The sequence below is a fragment of the Empidonax traillii genome, unplaced genomic scaffold (genome assembly GCF_003031625.1).
Source record: "Empidonax traillii isolate 1590-97213 ecotype Southwest subspecies unplaced genomic scaffold, ASM303162v1 scaffold277:size2070623, whole genome shotgun sequence".
Taxonomy (NCBI): Eukaryota; Metazoa; Chordata; class Aves; order Passeriformes; family Tyrannidae; genus Empidonax; species Empidonax traillii.
The window spans coordinates 1,206,336-1,217,322 of NW_020955470.1; the positions used below are offsets into that span (position 1 = coordinate 1,206,336).

The window sequence follows — 10,987 nt, forward strand, 5'->3', positions numbered from 1 at the left end:
AGACTCCTCTCTCCAGCAAACTGAGCACAGGCCTCTTGGCCTCAGGAGCATCTTCCACTTACTAATAACTGAACTTTGCTGGAAATTCCCAGCAGTGCTCTGACAAGGATGGGTTTGAGTCATTGAGGAAGGGACAAGCCCTTGCTGATTTAGCAATAGCTTTACTCACAGGCAACCAAACGTATTGCGACCCTGCATCCTCCTTCCTTCTCCTCTGCTTTGCCAGGTTTGGTGGGCTCATCTGACCCTACCCAGAGCTGCAGCACCGCACAGGGATCTTGCCCCCTCCTCTCTTAACATCTTATTCCAGGAAGAGCCTCTGTATGTGTGAAACATGGGCTGAATCTCACTCTTTAGTGCTTCTGCTTTCCTTAAGCGTTGTCTAATTAAATGCCTACTTACTGCTTATTGCCTCCAGCTGCCAGCAGGCACGTATGGGTGAGCAGTGCTGCCTTCAGTCCGTGAACTCTTCGGGTGGGAATGCAGTGTTTCACCAAAAGCTCATCTTTTGGGAGTAGCAGCAAACATAAGTCCTGCTCTACCTCAACACCCCACAATCCTCCAGCAGTTTATGTGTATTTATAGGCACGACACTGCAGTTGCTCTGTGTTACCATCTCCCATAACCCCTGTGCCCCCCGCTCCCTTCACCAGATGTGCATGACAACCGTCTGCCTTCCCACAGCGGGACTGGGAATGGTCCTGCTGTGTTACCAAAAGCCAGGCCCCCTCCCTGGCAGACCAGCTGTGCTGGTGTGTCCTGCACATCCATGAAGGAATGCAGGCGACAAAACCCAGGAATGCCCCCACTCAGTGACTCAGAGTGACGTTTGCAGCTCCGTTGCTCCTGTTACCAGCAGGACCTGCTGCCCTGTGGACAGTGCCTGGGAAGGGCTGTGATGATTAGGGCTGCTCTGTATTAGCACTGCAGCTGTCACCAACCAGAACAGGAACAGCCAAGTACCAGGAGCTGTCTCAAGTCTCAACTTGAAGTGGGGTCTGTGGTTTGTGCATGTGTTTTCCTAATGCTACAGTTTTGCTGTAAATAGCACAAATATAAAAAAGTTTTATAAGAAAACCCCAAGATTATCTGTTACACGAAGAAACAGAAGCAGAAAAAGAGAGGAAAATTGAATTAGAAGTCATATTTATGTGTGACGAGACTAACTTGGCCTACTTAATGAGACAGTAAGTTGGAATGTGAACAGATCAGCAAAGTCTTTGTTTTACAGATATGCTGTCATTCAACAATACTGTGTTAGCTAAAAGGTGGCCCTGTGTTGTAAAGCAAGTTAAATTATGTACAGACGTCATCACAGTTGCCCCTTTTAGCTTTGCAGTGTTTTATTTGTGCAGTTCCCAGCAGAGGACTCTGTGGGTGACACCCTGTGACAAGGTCTGAGAAAGCCACGTCCAAGCCGCACCTCGCACGCAGGCTGCCTGTAGTTAGCACAGCGTTTCCCCGCGGGCCGAGGCAGGTCAAGAGGCTGTGCCAGGAAATCACCCGAGGGCACCGCAGTTGTTCTCCAGTGCCCCAGTTTTCCCGCTCCAAGTTGCACTCTCGGCGTCTGCAGCAGCTGGGGACTGTTCTCTCCCTTTCTAAAGGTTGCCACTGTGCCCGAGTCTGTGCGTCAGAGCTGTCATTTCAAGCCATCTGCAACGTGCTGCTGCTTATTTAAATGTTAACTTGTTTGCTCTTCAAAACATGCAAGAAAGGAGAGAAAGATCATGAAACAATTATGTAGAGCTTTGCAAGGCCTTTCTTGCTCACTTCCTTCCACAGAGACAAGTAAGGACCATCTGATGAAAATTCTGCAGGAGCGAAGAAGGCAATTAATTTCAGTTGCAGATCCTGAATTTACAGTACTTAATTGCTTTAGCTACTCTTCTTTTTTTTTTTCAGTGGTGCACTGGAAGCTTATGTTCAATCAGTCAGAACGAGAGAGGGGAAGGAGTTTGCACCAGTCTACCCCATAATGGTTCAGCTGCTGCAGAAAGCCATGTCAACCCTTCAGTGAGCACACCTGGATAACACTCCTGACATACGGAATGGGCACGTTCACAGTCGGGCGTCTTTGGTGCCACAAATGTTTTTACGGTTCTTGTACATTATTCCCAAATACAGAAGCTTTACAGTGAAATGTGTTTACCTACTTCATCTCTGAAACTTGGCTTCTTGCTTTACTTTCACATTACAGGAACATGTACAGAAATAATTGTACAACTTTTATGTGCTGTAAGTCTGCATCTTGAGCATTCCTTTTGAATTTAGAAAAGTGTAAAATAAGAACTCAAATATTACAGTATAATTGCTGAATATCTCGAATAAGGAAGCAGCTCTTTTCCTACAAGTAGAGTTTTAAACAGTTGGATACATTTTGGCCTTATTCAGAAAACTGAACTTCTGAAATGCTAGAATCATCAGTTTCCATCTAAAAATCACTGATTTTAACAGAAGGAAAAATATTTATAACTAACCTAAATGATTCCCTACTGCACTGCTACTTGCTTAGAAATTATTTATATTTATTTCCACTCTCTTTTTGCTTAAACTGTAATAAAGAACATTGACTATCCAATCCTGAAATCAGTATTTGAAATTCTTCAGCATCTTCCTAATGGCAAAGCATAAAAATATACTTCGGATGGGTTCACATGAAGACTTCCACGCAGAACGTGCTCATTGCTGCAGGGCTGACTTAGTGATTAGTCTTCTGTTTATAATAAACACACAACACCAAATTTTAATGAATTTATTTGAAATAATATACAAGAATATAGTGTGCAAAAATCTTAGGGGCAACATCATGTAGACGTGTCATAAACTGAAATTTACAGTTGTGATTCTTAAAAAAACAAAACAAAACAAAACAAAAAACAACGCACAGCTGTTTAGTACAGGAAAAGCCATGATTGTAAAAGTTCACAGCAGAAGCAAATTGTAACCCTAATGCAGCTGCTCTAATTTTAGACAGTTGGAGGAGGGAAAAAAAAAAGTAAAGTGCAAGTGTTGCACGTATAGTTAAGTGCAAAGTTTGCCCCCACCATAAAGATGTCTTATGGCAAAATAAAATATTGTAGAATATGTGGCAAAGACAAAACACAGAGTTATAAGTATGATGGTGATGGTATCAACAGCACCATTTTTCTTGAGATAACGCTATTTTTTCATTTCATCCTGTCCCAGGCCATTGTTTTCACCATGAAATGACAGCTCTCGGTAGTGCCAGCTGATGCAAAAAGATCTCCCTTGTGGATACGGGTTTTTTAAGTGGCATCCCAAGCAGCGGCTCCTTTGCTACATCACACCACGCTCTCCATTCCCACATGTCCTGGTAACTTGCTGGCAGCGGGGCAGGCTGGGAAGCTGGAGGCTGATAATACACTTTGCCATTTCAGAAAACCCCAGGCCCCAAAATTGCAATTAATAATACGGTTGTGCAATACATATTAATTAGCAATAAGAATCAATGTATATAAACAGCTGTTACATATTTTAAAATTCCCCTTTTTGTACATTTTCTTTTAAAAATAAACATTTATACACATCTCCTTCGCCTCTTTCTAAAGTACTTTAGCACCACAGGATATCCATTTTCAAGCCTATGTTACCTGATACATATATGAAATTTGGAAGAAAAATAAGGCAATTTGGTTTAAAATGCTGATAGTTTTAGCTTACTTAATGTTCTATTGTAAAAAGCAAATCTGCACTCAGATCATTTCCGACTTGATGGTGCCAGTATTTTACGGTCACACAGAGTCACAACAAATAGTAAGACCTTGATCTTGCATCTTCTTGCCATTGAGCAACAGCCATTTTGCAAACACAGAGTTAACAGAAAAATTCTGGCTTAATGCTGTTGTGAGCCCTGAGAAAAGAGAAGAGAAAACCAGGTTAGCAGTTACCAAGCAAAGGGGAAGCAGACCTTACCTTAAAAGTAGAAAACACTTGGTCTGAAAGCCACAAGTACTCTTCAATGGTCAGTTATTCAGAAGAAAACAAAAAGGCCAAAACCAGAGATCAAGACTTCTCTGTCACAGCCTGGAGTCGACCAGTTATTACTTAGTAAGGTAACCAAGCTGCAAACAGTTCAGTTCACTGAACTAAAATAATTTTAAAAGGCATTTCCTGATGTATCAGTGAGGTTCTACAGATCCTGTTCCCTTGGCCGGAAGCCCCTAAGGACAAGGAAAATCTTACTCCAAGGCAGTGTAAGAAAGGCATCCTTCCCAACTATCACTACTCCTCTCAGCTACACAGAAATGCCTCTGAGTTGCCTGAAGCTCACAGGTGAGTGTGTGATCTCACCATCCAAAGCCCTAGACTGCAGTAGTGTAAAAGCAGAAAAAATAAACAGTAGTATTTTAACTAAACTCACACGGAAATCTAACATAAGATGACACTGTTGATAAAACCAGAACGCAGTGAACAGAAAACCAGTTTTTTCCTAGCAGCTGGGATTTGGTGGAACCTTCTGCAACAAGGGACTGGAAACCCAGCATAATGTACAGCAGAAAGAAGCAACTTAAGTGTAGGAGGATTTCTTATTCAGTCTTAAGGCAACACTTGCATATGCTCTTGAGAAAGCAGCCTCATTTACACATGAAAGGAAAGGGGGTAACTTGAGGATGAAATCTTACACCACATGGATGGTTTCACCAACCACGTAGATGAAGTTCACACCACACTTCAAGCTCCTGCCCAGGCATAAAATGGCTGATGAAAGGACTTGGCATTCTGTGCACCTCAGTGATCTTTCCTTCCAACCTACTCCTCTGGTTGAACAAGCTGAATCTCCTTTTTTTTTTTGATGTTCACTTTACATGATGGTTCAGCTTGAAAGTCGTTCTCTTTCTTAATACATCCACCACCTACTAATCCGCACCTACAATCTAAGATTGATGGCTTTCTACTAAGTGGAAAACAATTTATTTGCCTACAGAAGTAGTGTTATCTACTGTATTTATTTTACAATTAAACATAGTCATAAATCAAAGGGATTCACCAGGAAAAAATTGTTTTGCTCCCTCGATATCTTCATAAATGCTGGTATAAATAAGGTGTAAAAAAAATAGAAAAAGCTAAAGCTTTTACTGAACAAAAAAAGTTTAGGTACAACCTTATAAGCTCAGTTACATCGAACAAAAAAGGTCATGTGCCCTTCCTCCACATTTCACAGCACACTCACTTCTCAGTCCAACAGAATTCACAAAACTCCCATAAAATATTCAGAGACAAACCCTCTCCTGAAGAAGGTTTGGGCTACCAAGAATGCAGCTTACACTGCACAAACCCCACTGTAGCTACCTGTACAAACACATGCAAGTGCGTAGTGAAAAAGACTGCTTAACAAACATACAGAATTTGTTCGTTTTCTTTTCCAACAGTCAGGATTTAAACGTTTCTGCTCTTCCGCCAGGGCCTTGGCTTCTAGTGTGTACATCCGTCTTTCCTCATTTTTCATCTTCTTCCACCTGTCCCCGAGTATCACACTTATGGCTCTGCAAGATAAATGTTTACAGTGTGGTCAGGACGGTGCTAAGAAATACTCTGATTTTTTTTTTAATCTGAGAACTTTAAAAAAGACAGAAGTTAAATGGGGGAATAACATACAAGGAAAAAATCAAGTGTAGCTTAGCATTTTTAACAATCATGTTAAAAATTTGTATTCTCATCGTTCTTTGAAGAGTTAAACAGCTGAGACCTCTGTGTTAGCTGAGCATGGGTCAATGCACATTCTAACATTTCAAAGGGTGCACATTTGAATACACAGCAACTGGCATAAACCAGCAAAATAGGGATGTTAAAAAAACTGCCACCAAATGGTAACTCACATTTGTTTTGCTCTACTTTCATGCTAAAAGATAATATGACAGATTTGCTGAAAATATGTTCTCTAATAATTAGGGCAATGAACTGAATATGTCCTCAGCCAAACAAATATTTGATTAACTGCAAGCCCCCATCTCTATTTAATCAATATGTGTAGCTTCCTCCACCTTTAATCCATGCTGAGAAGAACACAGTAGTAAATTCCCATTCCCGTGCAAAGGGAACCATTTGTTCTAACACATCTATCACCATTTCCAGAAGCTAAATTAATTCCTTTCCTACTCTCTCTAAACTCTAGGTCTTTTGAGAACATTTTCCCATATTATCATGCCATATTGCTTAACTGCACTCCCAAATGTTGGATCAATATCCCATTAAAGCTTTAACTCCATCCTTCAGCTGAACAAAAATCTCTGAACAACAGCTCTTTTATCAATGACAATTACAAGCTAATGAGTAGTTTGAACACTTTGGCTTCAGATTACAGTGCTGAGAGTTCTATGATAGGCTTTAAGAAAAAGGTGGACACAACTAAGCCCCTTGCTTTCTCCCATGAACAAGTTCCTTGCTGGCAGCAAAGCTATTCATAGACTTTCTAACTGGCTGTAGAGTGTCCTCAATGATTTCCATAACATGGCACATAACAGCAATTCTGAAGGTTTTTCTGCACCACACCAAGAAAATGGATTTTGAGTCCTGCAAGACCTTTTGGTACCATTCACACTTCCCCAGAGCACTCAGGGAGCACAGCCCAGCCTGCACTGGGGCTGCCTGTGCTGTCACTCAGAGCAAACTCCTCAAGCTGCCACCAGATTCCATCAACATCAAACCCGTTTGCACAGCCTGTCTCTTTGGCAATGGAATTTCTGGTTTTATATCCTAACTGAGAAACAGTATCTTTGGTCTGTCATCAGAAGCAAACACACCCCAGTTTAATCAGCAGATTTTTCATGTTTTGACAATGTCCAGAGGCAAATCAACAGAAACCTGTCTGCTCTGAGTCACCAGTTTGTATTGGGTCACTCATACCCCCAGGAAAGAACATGGTGACCCAGAGAGAGGAGGTTTGCTGAAAAGCAAATCAAAATGCACTATAAATTCTCTGCATTTCAAATAATTCTTTAGAAGGTTCACCACTCAAATTATTCAAGGATTTCTGAATGCACAACTAAGTCCAATGGTGGTTACAGTGAGAATATCTAGAAAATAAACAAGTGCAGCGCTAACACCAGTTTCTCAAACATGGTCTTACAGCCCACAGTAGATTTAAGTATCATGTGACTCTTGACTCGTGCTTTGAGTGTTTACAGCTCTCTGGCTCACATGGCTTGAGAGCTGCTTTATCTCAAAACAGACCCTTGAACTCTGAATACCTCAAGTTCTGTCCTTTCTTACACAGGTAAGAAAAATAAAGTAACTGTAACAAACATAACTCCAGTGTATAGAAATTACTACTACGTTGTAGTAGTAATCTCAGTAATCTGAAAATGACACAAACTTACATTAAAAAAAAAAAGAGTTGTCTCTGAGCAGCTAAATAAATGCCTCACTAACACTTTAGCAACATTAGCTGAATTTCTGCACCATCAGTTATCACTAACTCTATTAGTGCTGTACTGTGTTTTATGGATGCCACGAAACTGCACCTAAATGCACTGCCTCCCAAACGGGGCAGTGAGCAGTGAATGCTCTCTGAAGCTTACTTGTAACTTTGTCATCACCTTCCTTCGAGGTAAACCTCCTCACTGAAATATTCAGCTCATTTTCACATCCATGCAGCTGCAGCTCCAGTTCACTGCATCCCTTTGAAATCAGCATTCTCAATTAAATGTATAACCATCATAAACCTGCCTGCCTGATATTCTGTTCCATTTCTCACTGATAGTTGCAATGAATGTGAAGGCAGCAGATCTGCTTCACTGAACTTACTATAAACATTACAGAACATCATCACTGGGACACACAAGACTGCCTGGGATTTAAGGATGGGCTATTTATAAGTCAGGATTTTATTTCTCAATAGCAGTTACAGCCTCCTTACGAGAACATTATAAAATAGCCAAAACCCTTTCAAAGCACTGTCAACTTGAATTTTTTTACCAGATTTAGTACGAGAATTTTTATGTCACAATGCAAAGTTTTCATAATGTTACATACACTGAAAAATCCAAGATCAGCGCGTGTTCAAGTGCTTTAGTTTCTATTTATACATGCATAATTAGCACAAAATATTACTTAAAACATACGTACTAGAGATCTTCATAAAAAACATTTAGAAGTGAACATGTATATAGATTAAGAACAAAAGAACAAATTAACAAAGACCCGTCCCCCAAACACACAGTCACACAACTCTTCCTGCAAGTTTCAGCAGATTGCTGAATGCCTTTAGGGCAAGCAAAATTTGGCAATGTACCTTCTGGATTAAGATCTTTCAGATATCCTAACAATCAGTACTCCATTATTCAACAGGATATATAGACTGGAAATAAATGCTTCTAACTTCATGAACAATTTCCAATATTATGTCAAGACGTATTAGAAGAACCAGAAATTCCCTTTTTTCCATTACAGCACAGAAGCAGAGCACCTCCTCGCTCATCAGTGAAAACAAAGGCTGTTCTGTATTTGTGACTCTGCTGGTGCACATATATACATGTATCTGTTGCTTTACCAAATGTTTTATCAGAAATTAAGTTTGCCAAAACTGGCTTGTATCAAGTTCACTGCATACTGTTAAATATTTACAGTCCACCCCTAAATTACCCTTCATGTTAGCATCTTCCAAAATTTGTTCTTAAAACAATACACGCTTTTTTTAAAATTTTTAAATGCAAAATTTAGGCCACAGAAGGACAGAGATATTCTGCTAGCTCACCTTAATACCAAAACTACAGTTTATATAATTACCTGTTGTCTTTCCCTGGATACATCTGAGTGTATTCAACTCTGTACTTTTTGGCAAAAAGCATGAAGGCATTCATTGGTCTTTTGCACTTGTTTGGAGAAGTGGCACTCACAGTACTTGCAGTCCCTGAGCTGTGGCTTTTGCCAGCTTTGCTGTACAAAGGATTGGAGGAAAGAGGTGACGATGCAGTAGAGGCACAGTTTTTACTGCTGCATTCTGATCTCTCAGCATCCTGATTGTTTGATCCTGCACAGGACAGGGATGCGCGGCGCTGGCGGGCCATGCTGCTGAGCACATACACTGCGGAGGAATCCATCGGTGTGAAATCGTAACTACAAGAAAAAGACACCATAAAGCCATCGAGTAATTTTCACATAAAATCCCCAAAGTATCTGTTCACTCTTCAACTGTACTACATTCCTAGTATCCTGGTCTCTTTTGTGTGACATAGTGATTTGTGCTTGATGCAGATGTCAGTGTGAAAAAAAAACACAAGAGTCTGGTAGATAAATCAGTATTTTCTTCAATGTGATGGCAGACTGCAACTTCTCACATTCTGCTGTGTACTTTCAACTCCCCAGCTGTGTATCAATTAACTATACACTGTCTTCAAATTCCATCCTCTTCTGCAATACACTTCTTTCTTTCTGCTTCTGTCCTTACCATAAATCAAGTCTGGTCAGTGAATGACAGGTACTGAAAGGGACAGGTACTGATGTGGGAAGAATAAGCGTTGAGCTCACTTGCATATACATATTAAGGACAGATATGAAAGCACTAAATTAAAATAAATTACATGCATTACTGTGCAAGTAACTTCTCTCAGCAGTTAAATACCTACTGTGTGACACACAAACCTTGCACTGAGATAAGACCACTGTTCAGAGCCCCGTGACGTCGCACCATTTGGTGCAGCGCTGACAAACGCCTGCCCTCTGGTGACAAAACCGCGACATTCCTCGGCATTTCAAGGAATTCGAACAGCTTTGATGAGTTGTTTCCATAAAATTTAGACCTCCAAATAATCTTGCAATTTTTAGTTGACCGACAACCACAATTAACCTCTAACCAACAGAGAAGAAGTTTAATTCCACAGACTATCTGCTACCATTTCCAGGTGTGCAGATGCAGCCTAGGAAGCACAGGCTATGCTGTCTTAAGCACACTATATGGGGAAAACACACTTGGAAAGCTGATACTCAATCATAAATCTAAAACACTATGAGTTAGCACCACAAAACAAACATAAAACAGACATATGCTAAGGTTCCACTCACACACGGCTCAATGTGGCTAATAATGGCACAATTTAAGGCCAAAATAAGGGCTCTGAAGAGGTTTTTTTCTGAACACAAAGTGTAACTACCAGCAAGGAAATAACTGCACGTGGCAGTCCAGCCCCAATCTGCAAAGGTAGTTCCTTTTGAGGGACAGAACAACAAGGAAGAGTGGAGCCTGAAGGGTTGCTTTTATCATCCCTCAGAAAAGTACAAAACATCAAAGAAGGGATAATGCTGACAACCTTGCAGGCTATCACGAGACAAGAAGAACGACCTCCCTGTTCTACAACAGCCCAGCACTCTTCCTTATCTCCTTCCCTATACCTAATCTCCTTCCCATAACACAGCACGATTTTGTTTTTTAATTCTTCTGTCCTGTTAACCACAGCTGCTGCTGCACACTTCCTTCTCAGTCACTTACTCCCTTCTGCCCAGAAAGAAAGACAAGGAATTTGAAGTGTTCAGGCAGAATTCAGCTGGGCTGCAGGATTAGTAAGGAGCCAGAAGTCCAGTTTCTTCACTGAGATGTAGCTGGAGTGATTCTAACAGCTCTGTGTGTATGCAGTTCAGAACAGGAGATAGTAAAAAGAAAAAAAAACCCAGACAGCAAAGGAGTGAAGCCAAGGAATCTGAACTCGCTCTCCATGCCAGACTGAAATCACACAAGAACTCCCAGGGCTTGAACTGCAAACAGCATTTTAAATTCCTTTTTTTCTATTGTAAAAAAAAAAAAAAAAAAAAAAAAAAAAAAAAAAAAAAAAAAAAAAAAAAAAAAAAAAAAAAAAAAAAAAACAAACAAAACCAAACCAACAAAAAGCAACTGGACTAAAAACAGACACTAAAAAGGCGCTAAAATCATAGCAGAAGATGGATTCTACTAAACCTAGAAATCTCAAAATAGTATGAAAAAAATCTTTACTATTTCATTAGAATCTCAGAATAATTTATGTTGGACAAGACCTCT

General features: G+C 40.4%; 2 protein-coding genes across 3 annotated transcripts in view; one reads left to right on the forward strand and one right to left on the reverse strand.

Moving 5' to 3' along the window:
• Positions 1-3,545, forward strand: part of COG5 (component of oligomeric golgi complex 5) — a 178,947-nt gene extending 175,402 nt beyond the window's left edge. The window contains exon 22 of the mRNA XM_027890119.1: positions 1,903-3,545. Within this exon, the coding sequence (XP_027745920.1) occupies positions 1,903-2,017 (115 nt within the window). The 3' untranslated portion in view covers positions 2,018-3,545. The remainder of the gene's footprint in view (positions 1-1,902) is intronic.
• HBP1 (HMG-box transcription factor 1) overlaps positions 2,739-10,987 on the reverse strand; it is an 18,028-nt gene continuing 9,779 nt past the window's right edge. For both annotated transcript variants that reach the window (XM_027890120.1, XM_027890121.1), the window contains exons 9-11: positions 8,746-9,075; positions 5,363-5,504; positions 2,739-3,871 (exon numbers count right to left, since the gene is read on the reverse strand). In XM_027890120.1, the coding sequence (XP_027745921.1) occupies positions 3,854-3,871; positions 5,363-5,504; positions 8,746-9,075 (490 nt within the window). In that variant the 3' untranslated portion in view covers positions 2,739-3,853. The remainder of the gene's footprint in view (positions 3,872-5,362; positions 5,505-8,745; positions 9,076-10,987) is intronic.